The 25,246-nt window shown below is 42.1% G+C and overlaps 1 protein-coding gene across 6 annotated transcripts in view; it reads left to right on the top strand.

The window, feature by feature from the left end:
* The window catches only part of CELSR1 (cadherin EGF LAG seven-pass G-type receptor 1), a 161,890-nt gene that overhangs the window by 108,537 nt on the left and 28,107 nt on the right, over positions 1 to 25,246 (top strand). For all 6 annotated transcript variants that reach the window (XM_057370075.1, XM_057370070.1, XM_057370072.1 and 3 more), the window contains exons 6-19: positions 4,576 to 4,733; positions 5,643 to 5,806; positions 6,834 to 6,959; positions 11,858 to 12,024; positions 12,484 to 12,669; positions 12,994 to 13,107; positions 13,441 to 13,615; positions 14,319 to 14,460; positions 16,168 to 16,288; positions 17,417 to 17,600; positions 18,470 to 18,571; positions 20,371 to 20,465; positions 20,819 to 21,028; positions 23,656 to 23,839. In XM_057370075.1, coding sequence (XP_057226058.1) covers positions 4,576 to 4,733; positions 5,643 to 5,806; positions 6,834 to 6,959; positions 11,858 to 12,024; positions 12,484 to 12,669; positions 12,994 to 13,107; positions 13,441 to 13,615; positions 14,319 to 14,460; positions 16,168 to 16,288; positions 17,417 to 17,600; positions 18,470 to 18,571; positions 20,371 to 20,465; positions 20,819 to 21,028; positions 23,656 to 23,839 — 2,128 coding nt within the window. The remainder of the gene's footprint in view (positions 1 to 4,575; positions 4,734 to 5,642; positions 5,807 to 6,833; positions 6,960 to 11,857; positions 12,025 to 12,483; positions 12,670 to 12,993; positions 13,108 to 13,440; positions 13,616 to 14,318; positions 14,461 to 16,167; positions 16,289 to 17,416; positions 17,601 to 18,469; positions 18,572 to 20,370; positions 20,466 to 20,818; positions 21,029 to 23,655; positions 23,840 to 25,246) is intronic.

The following is a 25,246-nucleotide window of genomic DNA, read 5'->3' as shown; positions in this document are numbered from 1 at the left end:
CTGGTCACCACTGATGACAGTAGATGAGTCTCACTGTTATYTCTGCTATGGTCAGAAAAGGAGCTGCAATTTGTGTAAGATCTCCTAGGAGACTGTCATTCCTGTAGTCACATTTTGTCTGTGACTCTCTTGGGGCAAGGGTGAATGCCATGGGTTRGATCTGAAATGGGAGATTATCATGTGTAGATCAGAACCATTAATCTTCTTCATGAAAGCTCAGTGAGGCAAAGTTAAGTTTTGTTACATTGTTTACAATTTTAGGAACTAATTGCCATCATTTGTGGAGCATAAATATGGTTCATCTGGGGTTTACAGACAGAGAAAAAGGTAGGGGACTTAGGCTGCCACATGTGAATTGTGAGACAGGGCTGCTTCTTTTTTTTTTCTCCAAGTGATGCTATACATCACTATAACAAGAAAATATATGAGTATAACAAACAAAACTAATTTCATTTTGGGGTGCACAGAATGTTTGAAGAATCACTGTGTGATGGTGATAAAAGTACAACCCTCAGGACTACTTTTTCTTCTTTTTCATTTGAGTCCAGGAATAATCCACTTCTTTCATAATTTGTTTAAGGGAAACCAAGTTCTCTCTCTGGCACTGTTTGGTACCTCTCCTTGCTACTCAGTTTTACAGCATGTGGTCTTTGAAATTTGAATCCCAGCTTCTTTCTAGAGAAGCACTAACTGAAAAGGCAGCCTTTAGGGTTAGGCAGCGAAAGGTAAATTTTCAGCTCCATGAGCAGGAACTCAGTTACATGACTTGCATTACTATTAATGGGGGTCATGCTGGTAAATTCCTGTACACCACATTGCACATTTACTCATGAGTGCAGAATTGGCACAGCTAATGAAACTTGCCTTTCGGATAGCATGTGTTTCAGGAGATGGGTCTGACAGGCAGAAAGGACTGCTAAGTACCCAGATGAAAGTCTGGCTTTTAACTCCTTGAACATATTTCCAGAAAATAATAGTGTGAATTAATGCTGGTTAGTGTTAGCTGTTCCTACTGTTAAGGATCAGTCTTGCTCCAGTGGGATTTCATTGAGGCAAAGATCACGCCTGACATGTAAATATGTGTGCTGTCATTGAGTGTTAGTGATTCACTTTCTGGTGCATTTTCAAAGTACTACTTACTGTTACTTACTTTCTTTTAAATGTAGGCCAGTCCTCTGCTAACACCAGCTTTTATAAACATAAACAAATTATTGGGTTTTTTATCATTTTCACCCCTGCTGCTTTTCCAAAGATGACCCCTCCTCTGACTGAGCATCACCTGGTGATYACCAGCCTACATGACTCATGGGTATCTTGTAGCCCTTTATTCCCRTATTGTGTCCATTGCAGTGATAGCATCTTATTTCCAAAACACTTCCCCTTTAGCCTTTACTTTGCTAGGCTAAATATACCAGCTCCATTTGCCTGTTTGATATGGTAAGCTTGRCAGTGCTCTGGTTGCTGTTCTGTGCACCTGCTCTAATAGGAAGGTRTTTTTAGTAAATGAAAACAAAATTGTCCAAACATTCTATCCATTCAAAGTCATGAAACTTTCCTCATATGCATCTGTGCAACAGCCCAGTGTTGTACTGCTTTTTTARTCTTTTAATCTCACCATGGTTCCTGATTGTTCTGCAGTTAATAAGTAGAGTTTTTTTTTATTATTTTTCATCATTTAGTGCAGGTGGTMTCAGAGTCTGGAATAGGAATTTTTGTCACTAGACCCCAAGTTTCAAGTTGTGGGATTAATTCTCTTTCTTGCATGCAACTATTCAAAGAGATTCTTTTTTTAATGCATGATACTCTAAATATCCTTCGCATCACCAGTAACCTATATTTAACATTAATCAAAATTTAATAAAATCTGTTCCATGATTAATTGCTGAAGGACCTCCTAACTTAGGCTTTGTCTCATAAAGTCTTTTATTTATTTAACATTATTTCAGTTATAGAGTATTCTCTATGATAGCTGTTGAGAAGATGAGTAGTGTGTAGTACTTGCCACATATTTTGAGTCCCTGTCCCATCAAATCACTCAGAAAATCTCTCTTTCCTTTCCCAGTATATTCTTGCATTTTGGGAAAAGTCTGTCAAATTCTGTCAAATGAGCCTTTTAACATGGTCAGAAAACCACCTTGTGTTTGAACTAAGTATGGTTTGAACTGACAGTAGATTTCTTTACATTCACTGGAATATTYCCTTTCTTCTTCATGGTTTTGTATGGTCAACAGAGCCAACTAGATTCCAGAGATCTATGCTGCAATGAGCAGTCAACATCTAGAGAAACACTTTTCAGTTTCTATGTTAAATAAAGATAGAAAAAAATCAATTTGCCACTGCAGCTGGTGACTGTGAAGGAGCAGCTGCAAACTGCTGAGTCTCATCAGGTTGCAATCGTGATTAACATTGGGCAGATCCCCCCTGCTGCGAGAGTAAATACCCTGCCTTTGTCAAGGCTCCCATGTAAGAAACAATAGATTATTTSAGTGAAGCACAAGAACATAAATGTTAATCGAATCATTCCTCCAAATGAATAGAAGTAGCACCCAGAACGTAAACATTTTAATTTTGGAAGGGAAGGTCTTCCTGTCAGTGAGTTTTGTATGTATTTTTTCATTTACTTTGAAAAGCTGCTCACTAACATTGCCACCATTGCATACAGTAATGTTTTCAGCACTGCAAATATGTATGCTTCCTGTCTTTCCAAGCTAGGCATTGGCAAAGTCCAGGGAGTATCGGAAAAAATAAAATCTGCCTTAATACTGCTCAAGAGAGGTCAAAACCTTATACTGAATARCTGCCAAACTATGTGATCACAGTAGTTCTTGGTAGAGGAAATGGAAAATACTTTCCAACTGGAATTGACACCAGGAAACATATTTTTAAAATGTTTTTCATACATTGGGATAATTACCCTTAGAAATAAATCTGTCTCTATACAGATGATGAAAGTGGTTGTAACTATTTTAACAAATTTATGGGTAAGTGAAACAGAAAGAAATAATTTAACCCCTTACTGCTTCCTTGTTTTCTTTTCAAATAAAGAATTTCAGAAGGCGGTCAAGCAGTGCATGTTTTAAAGCAAGCGTACAGCAAGCTACAGATGCCCAGCCATCTTCATTTTAATATGGTTGCAGCTATTGTTGATTAACACACCATATAAATACGTTTTGCCTTTCAGTGTGTCTGGTCAGATCCTTCTGACTTCATTCCTGTGGGGTGTCCCTTTGCAAAGCCAGTAGAGCTCAGCTCATTGCTTCTCTTGTACCCATAATGTCTTCAGAGGTCTTGTAGCAGTGGTAGATGAAGACCTTCTGGCTCTATATGAACACTAAACTTGGAATAGTTTTCTTACAGTATTTACTGGTTCTTCATTGAGGCTGCTGTGCTGCTGTTTTTACATGCACTATTTTTTAACAGTCACAATGTACTTCTCCGTTAGACGAATCTGTCTCTTGAGTTTCTGCACAGCAAACGTAATCTCCTGTCAGTCACTCTGGGGTACRTCTCATCAGTTACAAAATTAGTGGGGATGATGAAGGATCTGTTTGTGGTGGAAGCACAGAAGTTTGATGGTTGGGATTGAATTCCTGGTGGTCGCATAGGAAAGCCTGTCTGTTGGGATCACTGAATTTCCCCATTCAGTAGGTGCTGAAGTGAGGAGAACAGCACCTGACGCCAGGAGATTGGCAGAGTGAGCCAGTAATAGTGGAGGTGTGAAGCTGACTGTGATAATTCTAGTTTTGTGGCTCACTGTTCACCAGGGCACGTTGTGATTGGATGGGCAGGAATTTCCTACTGCCTGGGAGAAGCCAGAGATGAGGAAAAGCCAGAGCTTTTATTGCCACTCTAAAACACACTTTCTTTCCATCTTCCGTTCTGCACCTGCAGTGTCAGTCTGTGTGCCTGCACCAGAGCGAGCACAGGTCCATCCATTATTTTTGATTGTCCAGCTCCACAGGTCACTGGTCTCTATTCTCCTGTAACTAGACTGGGGCCTTCTCAGGTGGCCCAGCAGTGGGCAGTGGCTTTTGTGCCCTCCATCTTGTACCTGGAACAAGCAGGTTTCATCTAAGCTCTCTCCCAGTCATCAGGCARCCCCTCACCACAGCTTTTATAGAGGCCTGAACTCAGTTTGTGGTAATCCTGACAGAATATGCCCATCAGAGAAAATGCTTTAGCCTCAGTTGTAATATTACATAATTTTTGGATTTTCATTCACTTGAGGTGAAGAGGTGCAAAACGAGCATAATTGATYAGAATTTACTGTGCAGAATTGAGAAAACACCTTGTGTATGATGTGATTTGRGCCGAAGTGGTTCAGCAGTGGAAAAGACCAAAGCCACTTCTGATCCTGTGTATCATACTGGCCATGGGTGAACTCTGAAGTCATCCATTGGGGTTTTTCCTTACCTAAAAGTCCTAGAACAACCTAACTTTTGCTATTTTGTTTACATATTTTGTTTCTGTCCCCTTTTGGGGGTAGTAAGAAGTATGCTGTTGAGCTGACTGAAGCAGCATTTAAATCCCATGTGTATGTAGCACTGTGTGACATGTGTGTTTTATTTTTTGTAGCCAAACATTGGCCGGTTAGGAATTCCCCATGGGCCTTCTGGAGAGAAGGTGGCTGTGGTGACTGTGGAYGACTGTGACACGGCAGTGGCTGTGCGTTTTGGGAGCCTCATTGGAAACTACACCTGTGCTGCCCAGGGGACTCAGACCGGCTCCAAAAAGTAAGGATTCCCTATATTTTTATTTTCCTAACATCCTTTTTTTTCCAGTGGAGAGTCAACAGAATGTAATTAACCACTAAGCAACAAGTGGTTAACCAATAAGTTGGAGAAAGCAGATACTATGTAAAAAGAAATAGTAGCAGAGTTTAGTTTGGAAGATGGAATTTCTTCCATCATTTAAGAGCCCTATCTTAGAAGGAGGTAGAAATACAGGATATATGCAAATACCATTGAAAATCATTGGGTGTGAAAAAATGTTTCCTGTGAAAAAAAGRCAAAAAAAAGAGAGCTTTTGMGTTTAAAAAGGAGATGAACAGCAAGGAACATAGGGGGAATATAAAGTAATGAGTGATAGCAGAAAAACCATTGAGATACACATGGTGCTCTAATACCCCAAGAGAGGAGCGCACCACAGAAACTGGAGCTAATCCAAATGACCAGATGACAACACTTCTCACACAGCATGGAGTCAATTTAGTAGAACCTGCATCCACTAAATGTCATTAAGACTAAGATCTTCAGAGGATTTWAAAAGGGTTGGCACTATAGAATAATTAAGTCATTATATAAAAATGTACCACTTCTCAACCTTTGTGCTGAGCAGCATCAGCTACTCCCTGCATGACTGGGGTCAGAAAGAAGTGTCCTGTGACTACACATTTTTCTCTAATTTCAATGTTCTTCTTCATACTGGCCACTGCTAGGGACAGGACACTGTATTCTACATGCAAATGACAGCTCCCAAATTAAAAGTTAATGTTACTGGAAGGTCCTTTGATTGCAAGCTCTGGAAGTATTCATACAGCAGAGGGAAGTGCAGATCAAATGTGCTTATGGAAGCAGTAAGATAAAAAACAAAACAAAACAAACTCCTTGTAAGAAATTATGAGCATTTCTTTTTTTCTTTAGATCTTTGGACCTAACTGGCCCTCTCCTCCTTGGTGGTGTCCCAAACTTGCCTGAGGATTTCCCTGTGCACAACAGGCAGTTCATCGGCTGCATGAGGAACCTCTCCATCGACAGCAAGCCCATCGACATGGCTGGTTTCATTGCCAATAACGGCACTCTGCCAGGTACGGGYCACCAGAGCCCCAAAGCCAGCGTTAGAAAGGTCTCTGCCACAGCTGTGTGCATAGCAGGGCTTAGGGTGTCAAAGGGGCTGCCACTGTGAGGAACCCCAGGAAGGGGASGGGACAGAAGGTTCTGAAATGACCTCTGTTCCCATGTTAGCACTGTTGAGGGCAAAGCAGCCGTGGGGCAGGGACWTAAGGTGCAGCTTGGCATTGTGCTGCCACTGTGTCTCTGGCCAGACATCATTTGTTTGAGCAAGGTGCAGTCCACACCTGTGCCAGGGAGGCACACAATAGCCCGTGGCACAGGGCACACTTCCAGCATTCAGCAGCACATGGGAAAGGACTGGGCTTGTTTAGACTGTCTGCATTGCTAGGGAGTTTCAGCCAGGAATTTACTCCTAAATTAACTTTTCTYCTTCTATTTTTTAACTACCTATTAAATGTCATTTTGCTCTGAAAGCCGGTGGGATTAGTTCATGAAAAAGACAACACTTTTAATTACTTCCTAATGAATTTTGTTTGTACTGTAAATAAAATTCTGCGATCCCCCAAATCTGAAACCTGCTTCGTGAAGTAGACTGTTGGTGGTTCTGACTTGGTTTCCAGTCCTTGAATCCCTGATCAGGATTAGTTCTGGTGATTACGTGTACAGAATGTTCTCATCATCCTAAAACTGGGTCTTAGACACAAAAATGGAAAGTCCGTTCTGTCCATGCTGCTGAAGGTCTGTGTAAGAGCTAAATTGCAGTTCTAAAGTATGTTGCATTGACTGTGGATTAAGAAGGGAGTCATAGCATATGCCTTTGTTAGACTGACTTGTCTTTATGCACTTGACACATGATCAGCTCACATAAGTTTTTGCCATCCACATTTTGCYTCACTGACTTCAAAAGTACTTTTTTAAAAAAGCAAAAAAAAACAAACCTGTAATAGTTACGTCTTCTTTTTACATAAAAACTCAAATGCAGTCATTCAGAGCCTTTTTCTTGTTAAAACAATGCGAAGTAATGGTTCTCCTGGATTTCAGGCTGTGCAGCGCAGAGGAACTACTGTGAAATGAACTGGTGTCAGAATGGAGGCACGTGCATCAACAAGTGGAACACGTACATCTGTGAGTGCCCCGTGCGCTACGGAGGGAAAAACTGTGAGCAAGGTAGGAGGCAAAGAGCTCTTCATGGTCTGTCATGTGTGCATGTTTCATTGCCTGTCATTACCATCTCATAGCATATATGTCCAGTGTGATGCTTAAGGGTAACAGAAGGTTGCAGCTGAGACTGTCAYCCAGTATCTATTTGAAATAATTTTAGAGATCCCCTATATAGTAAGTGACATACTGTCATGAATAAGAGCAGCTTTCATTGATTTACTTACATAAGCAAAGTAGTTCCAARGAACTTGGCAGTATTTAGTAATTTGTTTATAGTAAAAATGCCTGATCCTAAGCCCCTTTAAATCAGTGGAAAGAATCCCGCTGACTTTATTGGGCTTTGACTCAAACTGGGGATGAATGTGCAGTTTTAATCACCACTTTTTTGGCAAGAARGCATTCTATGAGCACTTTCAGTTTTACTGGATTTCTCTTTGATTTAACTCAGTGTGTATATATGTGTAAAACCTCATTACTAAAGGATAAGGAAGGAGCAGCAGGTGAGTTTTATGGGGTGTGAAGAACTTGCAGTCAGTTTTTTCCCTAGAAGTGAGGAGTTGCCTGTGTGAGGAGTTCCATGGGGTTAGTGCTGTAAGGTGTTGCTCCTTTGGAGTCTTCCTGGATGCTTCCAGGAAATAAAACTTACTTCTACTAGGTRTGTCTTTCCTAGAAACAGAGGGCCAAATTCTGGCCCATAATGCAGATGTGGTAGGTATTTGTTTTCATTATCCCATGTGATACTTAGCCCAGAGTAGTTTTGCAGCGTGATCAAGGATTTTGTTCTTCTGATATATCTACCCCAAACCAGATACCCTTGACTGCTCTCAGCAGGGTGTGGGCCCTGGAAGAGTAGATCTGCAGCTGAGGTGAACACATCACAGGGATTTGCAAACCACTTTAGCATTCTRTCCCTCAACCTGGGCCAGGTCTAGGTAGTGGCAGCTACTCTTCCCTTACCTGAGAAGCAGCAGTATTAGCTTAAGAGGAGAGGAGCCATGCTCAGTTTCTGTCTTGAAGATAAAGGTTTGCAGAGTGAAGAACAGGGAAAAGGAATGATGGAGACCTTCCTATGCTCTACTCACACAAAGCCCAGAGCTGTTATTATTGCCCCTAGCCTGGTACCTGCTTTCTGTAGCAGCTCCTGAAATATTTTGAGCTTCCCAGGTTTGTAGGAATATCTGATTTTTCCAGGTGTCTCATGTCAGATAYCTTTGTTGGTGAAGTTCTTGTGTTTTCTTCATGATTGGCTCTTCTCTGTGCTACAAACCCATTCTGATGTATCCTGAAGGGAGTGCCCGGGCCCAGCTATGGTGTGGCCTGTGCTGGTGTAAATGTRGAGTACTATCACATGCAAAGACAACCTTCCCTCTGTCTTTCTCTTAGTTTTCAGATGGAAATTCAAAATTTGATCGGATGTTTATTTCTCTTTTTCTTAACCCAAACTCAAGACCAGTCCATAAAGTTTGGGATTTAGAACTGCCCTGTAGCCATCACTGGAAACTCATTTTAAGTTCAGGTGATAGAGATGATGGCAGTCACAGCAGCAGTGTTTCCCCCCATCCCAGCTGTCACCTCTGCCTCCAGCACTGTGCATTCCTGCATGTCCCTTTTGTCACTCTATAACCCCATGTTCTTGCTGGTGCCTCAATTTGTGGATTTTTTGTAATAGTTTAAGGGCAGCAGGCTGCTTGTTTCTTCAATGGTATTTGTAGGCCAGAGTGTCCTTACAGAAAAATTGCAAGTCAAGAAAGAAATGTATTTTTGTGGGATGTGACCAAAGATTTCAGGAGCCTGAAGYTGAAGTCAGGAGGAATCACAGATATGCTACACTCCTGTCTTTCAAGTTGCTTATTTGAATGCTCAGCTATGATCCTAAGAGCATTAGCTATTATTAGGCAGCTATTTTTAAAAAAGGCTTAGATAGAATATTTGCATTTTTGAGTAGGAGTGCTGCATTTCTTCAATTCCTTTGGCAGTGCTGATTCTGCTTCAGGCTCACAGAGGACAAAAACTTTGGCAAGTCATAAATCAACCTTTTTTGATTTCCTGCTCTTCAGAAACTCTGGGATCCGGTCTACACTGGAGTGGATGGGGTGTTTTACCTTCACCACCCCCTAGAACCTGCTAACTCACCTTGTGGCAGCTTCCATATTCCTCTGCTGACATATAGCAGGGAGATRAAATTAAGGAAAAATTAGTTTCACCTTAATTTTATTATTTTAATTTAATTAATTTAATTATTTAAAGTAATTAGATGTTGCCATTCTGTGAAGAAGATCTAGCAACTGTGTCTGACTCACTTTTGGATGGCCAATGTCATTGCATGACCCTTGGGCTGAACACCACAGGTCTGCACCTAAGCACAAGCTTTCACATTTCACTTTTTTCAGCACCAAAGTGCAGGTGACATCCAGGGGGGTGTTGGCACTGTGTTTCCCCAGGCCCTCCATCTGCACAGGGAATAGCCCTYATGTCTTTCTGATGGCCAGTTAAATGTAGGAGTCTCTTTAGAGTGTACACAGATGCACAGGCAGTGCTTCAAAGTGACAAACCCTGAGCACATAATTAGTTTGCATCACCGCACCGCCAGTGGCAGGGAGATGCTGTGCTGGGGAGCACATGGGCCTCTGTGCTGACAGGGGAGGTCAGGTCCCATCTGGGGACAATGGATGTGGCCAGTCCCTCCATGGACACTCCTGGTCCCAGGCATGACAAAGGGCTGTGAGAAAGAGGGAGGTCAGAGGGGGTGACAAGTGGGGATTTCTATTTAACTAACAGGGGAAGGTGCACCCTGGCCCCAGGGAAGGGAGGCAAGTTGGGAAAAGGTGTGGGAAGGGAATGGTATTTGCAAGTACAGAAAGTCATCACCAGTGAGAAAAGGAAGAAGGTGGCTAATTGCCATGCCAGTCCAGTTCTCCCAGCAGCGAAGCCGAAATGCTTGTAAACAGTGTTCCCAGCCTCCACCAGGTGGGAAGCCCACAAGTTTGCATCCTGCCTGCTCCAGATGCAGGTGGGCTCAAAAATCCCAGCAACATTGTAGAAAACCAGCAGCAACGTTGGAAGTTGAGGTCATTGTGAAGGTCAGCAGAGTAGAAGAGGAAGGAGGCTGACCTTTGCACAGGCGGAGCAGGAGGAAATAATCCTGCTTAACACTGATGTCCTGGTTATTTTAACATTGATGTGGTGCAGTGTGGGCTGATGGATTGTGCCCTGGCCCAGACATCCAGAACTCGAGCACTGCACTCAAGTTTTAAGCAAGCTGGGGACATCTGTATCTGGTGACAGTCTTTTACTAAGTTGCTGTCTGGTTTGCAAGAGCAGGCTATGCTGCAGTTGTTCCACCATATGCCCTCTCTGGCCTTTGTGGTGAGTGTGACTGCTAGGAGGAGATCATAGGCAGAAGCAGGAGGGAGAAGGRCTGCCCCTTGTGGTACCTGCCCTTAGCCTGATGTAGGATGGTTGGGTAACCACATCTTAAGGAAGGGCAAGTCAAGTTACACCTCTGACTTGACTAGTGGTAGCCCACTAGTCCCTGACTTYTTGTTTCTCATAAATAGGGTGCTAAAGGGCTTGCACTCTACTCCAACCCCTGCACTCTACTCCCCACCCCAGCCTGTCCTTTTATAGACACCAGCAAGGCAGACGTACRAGAATTTGTGGTTTGGGTTTATTACTCAAAAAAATACAACTTCACATCAACTTTACTGCACTTTCTGTTATGGTGTCATCTTTCAACCGTTTTCTAAGGACTTGCCATTTCATAGTAACACATACACATTTGTATATACTTGTATATATTTGTATATATACTCCTACTACAAAAAAATTCYGGCAGATATGGTAGTGTGAAGCAGAAGGGGAAAGCCTGTTAAGCCCTGACATTTCACTGACCAACTACATGGACTCTGCACATGATGAAATAAAAAGCTGGGTGCTAATCTGTGGTGTTTGTACCCAGTCTCTAAGGCCTGYTTCCACTGGCAAAAAGCTGCCATGAACTTCACCAACATGCCCACAAGTAAGGACATCAGGCACGGGCTGACTGCAGATCCTACTACAAGGTTCCACATGTCATGGTGGTGTCATACGGGGTGCTGCAAATAGCACAGAGCTCCCATGGCTTAATTTGTGCTTCTAATCAGTGGACTCAACTAATCCATGGTCCTGTAGCTCCTGTTACCCAAGGTAACAACTTTACAAGTCCAAGGGGGTGGGTGTTTCCCCTATTTTCCATTAGCAAAGTGCTTTCTGTTGAAGGCTGTCATTGGTGTCTGCCTGTAGGAGCTGTGTTCATGCAAGSTTAGAAAGGAGGGCAACTCTTCAGCTGTGACTTCAAGATATTTAAGGCAGATGATTTAGGCAATTCCACACAAATTTTCTCCATGTGGAAAGGCTATGTAGCTRGGACAGCTACATAATCTGGCCCTGAAGTAATCATAATTAACTCATATTTCCTGTTACCTCCCAGCCTTTTCCTGTGTTTAATCTGTTAATTAGAAGCAGGTAATCAAGGTTATGTTGAAAACATCTGCAGCAACTGTTGCTCTCATACTTCCTGCTCTGTCCACCCACTCACCAGCAGAACTGTACCAGCAGAGATCCTGAGCTTACCTTTCTAGGAACAGCTCTCACGTGGGTAATGCCATAGCAGTGTGGARGCTTTGAGTACAGGCACCAAGACAAGATGCCTACCCCACAACCACAGTAGGTTGTGAATTTGTGGTATTACCAACTACTTCACAGTAACTCCCCTAGAGCAGTGCTTCATCCATGGTAGATTGAATATAACTCAGTGGAAGAGGAACTTGATCCCTTGTATAATCACTGTGACATAGCATCGTTTTTCCTCTTAACATTTGCCCTGAAGGATATCAACTGTTTCTCTTCTTTATTTTSATTTACAGCAATGCCTTCTCCTCAGCGTTTCAGTGGTGAGAGCATTATCATTTGGAGTGACCTTGACATTACCATCTCCGTGCCGTGGTACATTGGGMTGATGTTCAGAACCCGGAAAGCCAATGGCATGCTAATGCAAGCCAATGCTGGGGCTGCATCCAAGATCAACATTCAGGTAAAAGTGTGGCTGCCTTTGGCTGGAAAATAATTCATACTTTTTTAATACTCTCATCAGTGGATATGGGCAGATGAACTACATTGCTTCATCCACCCAACTAAATGCATGTCAATAAAAATATATAATTACTTTAGCCTTTTACAAAGACCAAAAATGAATTATCAAAATATCATTGTAAAAACCATATTCATTTAAGATTATATGTTTAATCAGAGGGAGTATTGGGCATTTATATAGATATAAAAAATGCTTTGGGTTTTTTTTGTCCATAAAGTAAGTTGGAGTCTGAATGTCCAAAGTTATGCAAACCATTCTTGCAAACATTCCCATCTTTCCTCTTTGGGCTTTTTTTTCCTTTTGGATTGTCTTAAAAAATATTATTATCTTGTCCTTCACCTCTTTCTGCATCACATACAAATATGTAGCAAAAAAAGACATGACTTTTTTTTTTAACAGATCCTGAATAGCTACGTGCAGTTTGAAGTGTACAGTGGCCTGAKCCAGATTGCAAGTTTGAAGATGAGCCAGTCACGGGTCAGTGATGGGGAATGGCATCATTTATTRATAGAGCTGAAGAGTGCAAAAGATGGTAAAGATCTGAAGTACCTTGCTGTCATGTCCTTGGACTATGGATTGTACCAGGTAAGGCAGCATCATAACTTTGCCACTGAGTACTGCAGAAACGCTTTTAGGAGAAAGTAGGATAAATGACTGTGGACAAATACTTACGCTGTGAGATGTGTCTTGCAGTGTTGATTTATGCCTAATCAATGATATTAATTTGTTAAGCCTAATGATAATATAGCTTGCGAAGAAGTCTGTACAAAGACATGTTCTGATGTCTGGTTCCTCACTGCTTTGGTGTTTTTTCTGTAATCTGTGGCTTGACTCCATCACTACAGAAAGCAGGCTGGCTGTGTCACAGAGGATGAYAGTGCTTCTTATCAGCTGTTCTTTTCCTCACAGAGCACTGTGCAGATTGGAAATCAACTACCTGGATTGAAAATGAAAAGCATCATTGTGGGAGGTGTCTCTGGAGACCAAGTCTCTGTTCAGCAGGGATTTAATGGATGTATGCAGGTATGAAATGAAAAGTGTAGCAATAAATTTTGAACTCATGAGAAAATATCCAGGTGAAAAAGTGGGAGTTTATTTTTCATCCACCCTCAAACATTTCTGTTTCCTCCATAAAAATATTTAAGAATTAATATATTAAAATCTACCCACTTTGTGATGTACAAATCTGATCATAGAGATTTGTAGCAGAAAAACATTTGAAAAAAATATCTGGGTTTGGCTCATCAGGTGATTTCTTTAAAATCTAGCCTCACTGATTGATGAAAATAATGAAATACATAATATTGTACTGTGAAAAGAGACCTTAATTTAAAAATATTTTTCTTTTGTCACCAGGGAGTAAGAATGGGAGAGACATCTACGAATATAGCGACGCTCAACATGAAACAGGCTATCAAGATTAACGTGAGGGAGGGCTGTGAAGTGGATAACCCTTGTGATTCCAACCCGTGTCCCCAGCATAGCTACTGCAGTGACGACTGGGACAGCTACTCCTGTGTCTGTGACCCAGGTAACCTGGTGACCACCCCATCCACTCATAGAGGAGCTGGATCACACCTTCATGCACTCATCAGAAGCAGCATAGCAGCAGCATGCTGGAAAAGTGTTCATCTTCTGATTCTTCCTCTTCCAACAAGTATCACCCTTCTCACTCTTACTGTAGCACCTTGGAAGCTGCAGTCCTGAACTGAGAATCCAGACAACGCATCCACCTCACAGAAAGACAGTCTCTGGTCCAAAGAATGCCTTCTGTGTGCCTCCCCTTTTCTTTTTCTGTGTTTATTTCTTTTTCTTTTGCGGCTTTTTCTGCTGTTGAATTTCAGTCTCTCACTCTGCATTCTAATCAAGAWACTTTGAATGTTTTCTCTGTTTTGGAGCATGTAGCCAGCACATGCTGTCAGCACCCAGCACAGTCACCTCCCATACACACAGCAAGAGAATACAAAACTATTTGTACCACATGCCCTGAATATAAAACTGGGAACCAAAGGCACAAGGGTGCCTCAAGCATGGTAACAGACTGTTGAAAAGAATGACTTACTATCATTTTGTCTGAGAGGAAAAAGAGTGCTTCATTTCTGGTAGTATCTCACGAGGAATCTACTGATTATTGAAGATGTGTTAGTGTATAAGCTTAAGATAGACAGTCTTTGAGAGASATGCAAATCGTAAATTACAATGGTCGCTGTAATTTTCTTACCTTGTCTCCCCAGGGTACTTTGGGAGAGACTGTGTTGATGTATGTAACTTGAACCCATGTGAGCATGTCTCCACATGTGTGCACAAACCTAGCTCATCCCACGGCTACACCTGTGAATGTGGACAAAGCTACTATGGACAGTACTGCGAAAGCAAGTAAGCGAATTCATTTGTTCTTGATTTCTTGATCCTTCCAGGTAGCTCTTCTTCTAAGACAGCAGTCCTCCCTCTTCCTTTTTTGCTCTGGTAAACTCTTCTGTTACAATTTGAGTGGTATTTTAGGCTCCCTTTTGGCATTCCTGAGCTCTTCCCAGACTTCCATGTTCCCCAGGAGCCGCTTTTCTTCATCAGCAGCTGAGGGTCTCACCCAGTTCTGCTGTGTTACATAGCACTGCATCTCACCTGTACCTTGTGGTGGGCYTGGGCTGAGTTGGCTCTGCATCTCTCCTCCTGCTTCCCCAGCACACAGTGATGCACCATTTTGGTGGCCCGTAGCAAGATAAAGTGGCTTTGCAGTTTGGGTCCAGTCCCTGGGCTGGCAAAAAGCCGTCTCTTGTGGACAGTCTGGGGCCCTGTGTCTGTTGCTTTGTGGGAGAAACGTGCTGATTCCCTCATCAGCAGTTTCCTGGTCTCAGATAAGCATTCAGCAGCCAGCCATATCCCARAGGCGGCACTTTGATTTACTGTAATATGGGCCATTCATGATGTGCAAATGAAGTGCATTTGTCTGCCCATTTAGGAACGGCTCATGTGACGTTTCCTTCCCTTTGAAAACTGCAAGCTTCTTCCTCTGCCTTTTGTTGTGTGGGCTTGCAAATGTTGACCGTGCTGTTGCCTGATTTGTCTTTCATTCCTCTGGATTAGGGACACAGAGACATTGTCCCTTGTCATTATCTGCTGATATCGTGTCAAGTGCAGCATTGTGATTTTCATATTCTAAAGCACTAAAGTACAAACCTGGCAATTACTGCAAACAAAATTGGTAGTGTTCCTCAAAACAGATGCAAATAGCTTTTCTTTCCTAAAATGAGCAGTAGGGAGGAGATACCTTGTGCAATGCCCTGATCCCAGTTTCAGAGATGCTGTCCTTCAGGCTATTGCTTGACAAAGACTCTCCTCTATCAGAAAACCAGAGGTCTCCTTGCCAGAACTGGTGTAGGGGCATCTGTGGGATAACCTGCTCAGAAGCTTACGCAGAAGCAATATTATCAGTAAGAATGAGGGCTGTCCTTCAGCAGGGTGACCTTTGGCTTGCTGCATGGCTTCCAGAGCTGCTGCACTCACTCTGAATCATAGTCTTTGATCCATAGTCCATGTCAAAGCTGCCATCCTTCCCTCTTCCATGTCCCCAACCACATATCCTCTGCCTCTCCGTGGCAGACCAGGGCTTTTCAGAGCCTGTGATGAACTRTCTGAGAAAGCCAGGTTAGCTGAAAGTGATGGCTTTTCTTTATAGCGTGAGCTTGCAGCCAGCTTTGCACCTGAGCCGGTGTCCCTGTAGGCTGGACAAGAAGCCCTGCTGCCCACAGAGAGCTGGGGCAGGATGGGGATGGGGAGTGGGATATGAAGTGTTGAGAGCTGTACCCCAAGGCAGTTTGTGTTGATGGGTAAACCAGGGCACAGGCTCCAAGCCACTTGCAAAATATTTAGAGAAGCATTCCCTCTAGGGTTTCATAGCATTGATAATCTAAATTTTCCTATATTATAGTGTATATGTATTTAAATATTTATTGATTGTTGGTTGAGGTACATTACTCTCTATAAGCTGATGGAGTTGAGTGCAGATTTGGCCCAAAGCTTTTTTTCACACTTTAAAAGAGGGAACATAAAATAACTTCCTTTCTATTTGATTTTCTTTAATAGAATCGACCTGCCTTGTCCCAGAGGCTGGTGGGGAAATCCCATCTGTGGCCCATGTAATTGYGAGACTAGCAAAGGTTTTGATTCTGATTGCAATAAGACCAATGGAGAATGCCACTGCAAGGTAAGCAAAAGAAACAAGTTTTTAGTCAAAATTTCTTTAGTTTAAGAAGTGACTGTACCGCTARTAATTACAAGTGAGTGTCTGAGACAAAATACACACAGTTGTGCTTTGCATCACATATACATGTATGTACACAGTGGAGTTAATAATTACTCAAAATATTTTGCTGGCACCACCCTGCTCCAAATCATACTGTACAGCTCTTATCGTACTCGCGTTTGGAAAACCGAACCGAGAGGATGAAAGCCTGGCTCTGATCTCTGAAGTGCAGCCTGGTTTATCAGGGGAGATCAGCCCGGGGTGCAAAGGAGTGTCTATGGGGTTTTGTGTATCACAAGTGAGTAATAGCCATGGAACAGCTCGGGCCAGCTGAGTGAAGCTCTCCCCTGTGCAATGGCCAAGAAAAGGTCCGGCAGCTGGAGAGAGCTGGAGGGCTAAATGCTTTCCTCAGTGCCTTCTCTGACGAGTTTTCCGAGTTTTCCATGGACAGGCAGGGACAGATGGGGGACATGGGAGGGGAGGCACCTCGTCATGAAGGTTTTACAAAAGACTTCTCACAATAGGTTTTACAACTGGCTTGAATGACATCAGAGGAGCTGGGCCTGTGCAGACTGGCGGCTGTGAATCTGGCCCCCTGCTCCTTTCCAGAATGCCGGCAGGACACACACAACTATTGCATTAAATGGAGTCAGTGGGGTGCCAGCTCCACGCTCTTGTGCAATGCTAACATCTCACATCAAAAGCGCACACAGAGGCGATTTGAATATGGGATCATTGCTTGCTCTCCACCCTCTACGTGAAACASAAATGCATAGTGCAGGAAGTTTCCTTAGTGGCTTGTTCATGCCATACAAGAGTGGAATTGCAAAGATGAGAAAACTGTCAATCCTCCAAGAATATGTTTAGTGTACACTGGTCAAATGCCTGAGGAGTAACGTGGGCCCTGTGCCTCTACTGTGAATGGCAGTGCAAACCCCAGCTCTCTGATAATAGTAATGTAGTTTTTATCTTTTTGCTCTGCAAAATCAGCCCTGTTTGATGTACATGCTGCTAGAGCAGGTTTCGGAAACACAAGCAATGTGGAATATAAGTCAACTACCTCATGTCTATCATTGTGGTTTTTTCTAGGCCAATTACTACAGGCCCCAAAGCAGCGACACCTGCTACCCCTGCGACTGCTTCCCATCTGGCTCCCACACGCGCGCCTGCGACATGGAGACGGGGCAGTGTCCCTGCAAACCCGGCGTCATAGGGCGGCAGTGCAACCGCTGCGACAACCCCTTTGCAGAAGTCACCGTCAGGGGCTGTGAAGGTACCTCCTGCCCGGCTGTGCTGCCATATCAGCTGTGCTGCCATCGGCCGTGCTGCCATCCACTGCCATCGGCCCTGCTACCATGCGGGGTCAGAGCCACTGGCACATGGGGACACCGTACAGGCCGTTCAGCTGCGTCCTGGGGCGGTGTGAGCCCAGTAGGGTGGCTCCAGCAGTGGGGCCACTGGGGGCTGCAGCAGCCTAAACGTGCACCCCCCTGCCTAGATCAGTGCCAATATGACTCACAGGGGCYGGGGAAAAGGAAATTAAGCTCTTACCTCTTTAATTTTCCTCATATGGAAATATAGCAAGCTGAGGTGGGGGGTGGGGGKGGGGGGAGCTAAAAGCTAATACCAACTCTTCTTTAAACCTGAGTTAATCTGGCAGCACAGTATTGCTGAGCTGCAGCTGAAGGGGCAGGTGAGAGCCCTTTCACCTTTTGACTGCAGAGGCTGTGCAGTACACCTCRTGCACTCTGCCTTTCCTCCCCATCTTGCCCATCCCGCCTTTCCTCTCACCCACCCACCATCCTCCTGTGATCAGCACAAAGCTGCTACAACAGCCATCTCACCACAGTGTGTGGGTGAAATGAAGGAGAAATGTYTTCCCACAATAAAGAAGCAAGCAGAGATAGGCAGAGCCAAAATCCAGAGCCCCATAATCAYCCTGAGCTCTCCTCTGCCTGTACCTGTCTGTCCAATCTGCTGGGTAAGGAGCAGCCGATGTGTTACAGCTTGGAAAGCACTGTAGAGGACAGCTACCCTGACAGGGCTTTGGAGTTGAAGGAAGGTCCTTCAGGCAGGTTGAAATGTCTCGTTGTGATGTTTATCTTGTTGGAAAAATTGCATCATKTCTTTTTCTGCTTTCAGTAATTTATAATGGCTGTCCCAAAGCTTTCGAGGCTGGTATTTGGTGGCCACAGACCAAGTTTGGCCAGCCAGCTGCTGTGCCTTGTCCTAAGGGCTCAGTGGGTAAGTTCCTTGGGTAAATCATTACCTACTTTATCTGCATGCCTCTTTAAGGGAGAAGGAGAATAAAAGACAAAATGTGTACATAGGGAATGGCATTAATTCATTGAGTCACGAGACTGCAGCATAGCTCAAGCATATAATGAGCAGAAAAGTGTAGCYAGCCGAAGTCAAAGAACTGTTAAAATGCATTTGGAATAATAGCAATAAAAAATATGAAAGTGCAGCCCATAAGCATGTGCAAAGAATAGAAATTCTTTACTTTCAAAAAAGCAGAGTCCAATTTTCTGGTTTTTATTTTCTATTTATCAAACTATTCTTACACATGCAACTTTTAGTTTCTAGTGACTTGTAAGTTTTCTTTAGCCATACAGTTCCTCTGGGCAAAGATAAAATTAGGAAAATCATATTCCTGATGACTGCTTTATTAGAGTTACAGGCTACTAAAGCTGAGTTGCAATGGAACTTGCATTTTTCTACCCAATATCTTTTCTGTAAGTGAAACAGCTGAAAAAAAAAATTTATAAAGGACAAGAGCTGTGTTGTTTTGTACAACAGGCAAATGACAACCTGCTTTTTCATATATGTCTCCTAAAACATGTATCAGAATTTTGAAAACAGAGTTCCCAATGTTTTCCAAAGGCTGTTCTGTGAGAAGTGAAAAACGACTGTCTTGGTTCTGGACCTGGTGACTCTCTGCTGTGAGTGCTCCTTAGGCTCAGGGAGTTGTAAATAGTTATGTGACTGCCCCAAATGTTTCTGGGGGGAGGCCACTGCCTTTAGGTGTGCACAAGATTTGTGGTCAACCTAACTCCAGTTCTGAAGATTTTAGCAGATAGAATTGATTTTTTTTTTACATGATTAAAGAATATAAAGCTGAATTAAGTTTTCTACATTGTTCTTGTGATTGACCTCAGTGTCTCTTCTGGCAAAGAGACTAGCAGACAAGGYTGCTTATAGGAATTGCACATTCTAAGTAAATTTTACAGACCATTCAAAAAAAGTAAGCTTTGTTATAATGAATATTCAGACTAAGAACCTGAGACTTAATTGTTTTCACCTAATCATAGAAGATAAATAATACCATTAGATAAAGTAAAATTAATTATAATTCATCTTTAGACATTGGTAATTAAATGGCTTAGACACATGCACAGTATGTTATGTGCAAATTAACTAGCACAAATGTAAATGTTGAATTTAACAACTTGCAATTCAGGGTGAATGATCCTCAGCAGAGAATCATATTTTAAAATTACTTGATAAATAGAACAAAATATAATAGGCTAAATTAAACAGTAAGATGCTCACAGTCCATTTAGAAGTGGCAAAAAGGCAATTWTGCATGTTGGTTGAAGTGTTTAGCACATGCAGCAAGCAGAATTGCTGGCATGTGTTGATATGAATACAGCACTTGTCCAGGAGGTCTTCCTATATAGGCTATTGCACAGAAATCTCAGCAGGGGTTGCTTTTCAGGAACACTTAGGAAATGCAGAGTCTTTCTCTTACTTGGTATAAATAAATTACTGAATTAATTTGAGAACATTAGAGCAGTGAGGCTGAGAGCAGTTAGGCAGAGTTTGGAGCCCGCCTGACTTTTCTCCAGAGCCTGGCAAAAGCAATTCTTGAAAATCAGTAGTCTTCAACTTTTCTCTCACCGAGATCTCCAGTTTGGAAACTGAAAAACGTGTAGCAATTTGAAAATGTAGGAAATCTGGAAGTCTAGGATAGCTGAAATCCATGAACACTTGCCCTTCACAATTCAGAACATTGTTTGCCATTGATGCTTTGTTTCCCTCAGGAAATGCAGTTCGCCATTGTAACATTGAGAAGGGCTGGCTGCCTCCTGAGCTTTTCAACTGCACCACCAACACTTTTGTGGATCTAAAAATCATGGTAAGCTGTGTTTTCTCAGTTTTTCCTTTATTTTGCAAATAATCATCAAAATTACAAAAGACTGAGTGCAGAGATGTCAAACTGGAGTTTGGATTCCAGTTTGATATCCCTGTGCTCAGTCTTTTGACAGCATCCTTGAACACACTAATTTTCCATCAGGGCCCTTGTGCTTTTCTGGCCCCCAGTTACATTTACTATGGAGTTTTGTTGCCAACTCTTTCTCAAGACAAACAAAATTTTAACCAAACAATTCCATTGTGCCAAAAATCCCTAAATTATTATTGTCTTTGCAACTAGAATGAAACAAATTAAAATACATAATTGGGTTTTTTCTTCCTTTTCATCTGATTCAGAATGAGAAGTTACACCACAATGAAACCAAGTTGGATGGAGACAAAACCATACGGATYGTGAGAGCACTGCAGAATGCCACCAAATACACACACAGCTTGTATGGCAATGACGTGAGGACAGCTTACCAGATGATGATCCGGGTCCTCCAGTATGAGAGCCAGCAGCAAGGGTTTGACTTGGCAGCCACAAGGGATGTGGAATTCAATGAGGTAAGAGAAATGCTGTATAATGTGCTGAGCTTTTACAGTTTTCCTTAGAAGTTAGGTGGCAGTGGGTAATTAAATTTGTCTTTGACCAAGATGAAGCGAACATCGTGTAATTGCTTAATCTGTTCTACAAATAAGCCTTTCTTCTCAATGAGAATGGAAAGTTGGTTATGCATGTGTCTATGCACGCATATGTGTGTGTAATACAAATATAATAGAAAGTTCTCTTCTAATAAATATTATCATAATAACAGCCAAAAGCAATATTCCCCATATGAGAAAAAAATAATCAACTTCATGTCTTATTCCTGGCTAAAATAGTTTTGTGTACTATATTTATTTTTGTTGTGAAACATGCCTAATGTGATCATGTTCAYTGAGATGTGCAGCAAACTTAAGTCTGAGCCGGTTGCTGACTCTGAAGGTTTCCTCTAATTCAGTTTGAAAACACTTGAGTCGTGAGTTGGTACATTGAAAGACATTCCTTATCATATTGGTATTTTAAGGCACATACAATAAAATGTGTATCAGAGAGCTTCTGCTCCTCAGAGCATTCCTAAAGGACCCAGTTATTTCCAAGACCTGACCAGGRCTAGAGGACAAGCTGTAACACCCTCCATGTCTAGGAAAATACGCAGTTGTGGAAAAATATGAAATTTGGAGGAAGATGGGAATTTTCTGTGGTCTGAAAATGTGAAGGCTGGATGGCCCAAATCTGACTTGTAGAGCTCTCCTCAATCCCATGTGTGCAGTGGGGTGCTGCTCTCCACCCTTGCCCATACTATTTCCAAGATCCTGACCATGGCACAACACAGACTCCAAGATAAAACCTCATTTTGGATCTGTGCTAGCAGAGTCCAGAGTTTGGACACCAGCATGTGGAATGAGCCTCCAGGGGTCAAGACTGCTGTCTGTGCTGGCCAGAGGTCGTTGGCTCCCTTAGAAGGCGTGCTGCACCCAGGTCACTGCTCACAGTACTCCAGCAGGACCGGATAGGTCAGGCAGACTTTGGGGTGGAATTGGAGAGCCTGTGCAAGGCCAAGCTGCACCAGGAGAGGATGTCACTAGAGAATTAGGAGCAGGAAGAAATGTGGCTGAAAAAATTCCTCAGTGTCTTGGGCTGTACAATCAACAGATAGTGGAGAACTTCTGAAATATTTTACATTTTAAATGTACCAGATTTTAAGAKATTCATTTTTTTTCTTTCCTGTGGGCTGTGAAGTGAATGAACTTCCRCATTCAGATCTTGAGAAGAAACTCCATTTCTAACATATTTGTTAAGTAGAAATAAGAACAATAACCAAAAAACAAAGTTTGTTAACCCCTGCTTTAATTTATTATTCTCTGCACTTGGCACTGAAATGCATACAGATGATGTTTTCAAGAACTCCCTAAATATTTTAGAATAGGTCAGGAATTTGAAAACTAATGAGTACAGCTCATGAGCRAAAGGAGGTAACATCCTAGGCTGAGGGAGCACAAGTGGAGAAGGATTTTTTTTTAATAGTCTCGCATAGAAGCCTGAAAAATAGATAATAAAACAACATAAATTATGTTCACAAACATGGATGACGTGTGGTACCAAGTACAGCTAGTATTTTCTGCATTCCTGGGAACCATGTCGTGCTTCTCACCCTAGGCAGAGATGGTCATATTGGCAGTCTCTTTTAGCTCAGATATACATGCTTGAAGCCTCAGACAAGACAGAATATAGCTCCCTCTAAATGAAGCCTAAATATTTGTCTTGGCTGTTTTAGAGCTTATGGTGATTAATTCCTAACATCATTTATAAAAATTTTACCTTAGTTAGGAATTAGGTTTTGTTACAACAACATCGTTCATATAYACAACAAGCTTAAAAACTTCTTAGCATCTTTCCCATTTAAGCCATTTAACACTCTCTTTTGGGGTCAATCTCCTTCCATTCAGCCTGAGGGTCTCATTGCATATTTTTCTGAGAAAGGGCAGAAAGCAGTCTTGAGAAAGAACTTCCTTTTTAATGCCATTTGCAAATAACATAAAAATGGGGAAGCACTAACACGATTTAGGTTTTCTTCTGTATTATCAAGTTTATCYATACAAGTTAATACTCACTCATATTATTCTTCACCATATAAGCTGTCTTTGTTATCCAGGAAACAACAAAGTTAAARAAAAAATAAAATAAAAGAAGTGATATTTCTACCCATGGCTTGCTTTTTTTTTTTTTTTTTTCCAACAAAAACCATTATTTTGAATTCTCTGGGGAAGTTATTCAGTGTACCTGGTAAGTGCTGTGCTTTTTGTGTGTTTGATCTCTCAGAAAGGAAGAAAACATAGGTTTTCATCCTGCATTTCTTTCTAGTTTTCCTGTCATTAGGGGAAAGAAAGTAGGCAGTTCTCTTACAGCCTCCAATTTTGGCTTACTTTGCTCATAAAAAGTTTGGAGGGATTTGCTTTACATGACAAAAAAACCTCAGGGTGAGTAACTGGTGTGCATATTTTTATATGGCTGCAGTTGAACATGCCTGTATTAAAATATTTAATTATATGTTCACCTGAGGCAGTCAGGCCAATCATTTTCAATACTTCTCACTTGAAGCCCAGCACTTTGTTTGCTTCATAATTTAGGCTTGTACTTTATTTCTCAGAATATTATCAAAGTGGGTAGTGCTTTACTGGACCCTGGCAACAAGGAACACTGGGAGCAAATTCAGCGAACAGAGGGTGGCACCGCTCACCTGCTCAGGCACTATGAGGAATATTTCAACAACGTGGCCCAGAACATGAAGAAAACCTACATGAGACCTTTTGTCATTGTTGCCACTAACATGAGTGAGTATCTGTGTTGAAAACTGCCCCTTTTTTTTGAGTCTTAAAAATGTGCTGGATAGCGGTGCTAGTTATTTGTTTTAATAGTACCCMCTGAGAAAAATCATTGCATTAGTTTCAAATTCACTGAGCCTTGATCTACATCTTTCAGTTGCCATGGGGGCCTCCTGGGAAATGTCTGATCTGTTTTCCATCTGGACTGTGCCTCTGCTCCATGTGGCATTGTGTTGCAGTCACASTAGTGTAGCAATAGTAGGAAGGACTAAGTTTGTAAATAAACTTTTGAGATCAGCTAATATAGTTCAATGTAGTTTATTTCATTTTTGGAGGAATCACACCAACACCATCTGAAGAATTACTGCAGTGCAAAAAAAAAAGTAACCCTATGCAAATCAAAATATGTTTGTCTTCATACTCAGAAAAAAGKATGCTCAGCATTTTAATCCAGCTAAACTGAGATAAAAACAAACCCCAGAATTTCTTGTGGGTTGTAAATCATTATTTTTCTGTGTAAAAAGGTGTGATCTTGAGAGAGATGAGGCAACTCTGGCCTGAAAGAGGTCTGTTTTCTTTAGAACAGTTTTTCCAGGTGAACATGGTGTTAATAGAGTTTCCTAATGGCTCATCTGGGAGTTATTTAGAAACTAGGGAAGGAATGGGAATTTGCGGGTCTTAACATGGATATTTCTTCATACAGAAACTTGCAGAGGATCACACCTTTTGGTGTAGGGTTACCCCCAGAACATGTAAATTGGCACTCAATGACTTCTCTGAAATGAGAAAGTTAAAGCCAACTCAACTGCTTTAAAATATTTTGGCAGTTAAACAGGCAGAGATGATGAGGTAAGCTAGGGAGGAACTGCTGGAGGAGGACGAAGTAGTCCCAGGTAAAATGCAGGTTATTTTCTTTAGTCAGCTGACTTTGTAATTCAACAGATGTAGAACTGTGTTTTTGAAGCARTGGATTTAGTCTTCCCATTAAAGAGCAAGTCTAAAATTGGAACCTGCAGCACACACTGGAGCAAGGCATCAGTACAGGGAGAAGCTCTGTGAAGCAGGAGCATTCACTGAACAGCAGCCAGGGAAAAGCCTCTGTAAAACCCCAAGCAGCTGCTGCTGGAGAAGTACCAGCAAAGGGATCTACCTCGAGATGGGATTAGGAAAAATTTCYTAACTGAAACAGTGCTCAGGCATTGATACAGGCAGCCCAGGGAAATTACCATYCCTGGAGGTATTTAAAAGACATGTAGATRTGGCCTTTGGGGACATGGTTTAGTGGTGGACTTGGCAGTGCTGAACTAACAGTTGGACTTGATCTTGGAGTTCTCTTCCAACCTAAACAGTTCTATGATTATTTCTTTCCAATGTTTGCAGTAGTGTTTTCATAGTATGAGATACTACCTTGTGAAT

The sequence above is a fragment of the Malurus melanocephalus genome, unplaced genomic scaffold (assembly GCF_030028575.1).
Source record: "Malurus melanocephalus ecotype Western Australia unplaced genomic scaffold, MMel_1.1 scaffold_118, whole genome shotgun sequence".
In the NCBI taxonomy this organism is placed as follows: Eukaryota; Metazoa; Chordata; class Aves; order Passeriformes; family Maluridae; genus Malurus; species Malurus melanocephalus.
This window is presented reverse-complemented; position numbering and strand designations above follow the sequence as displayed.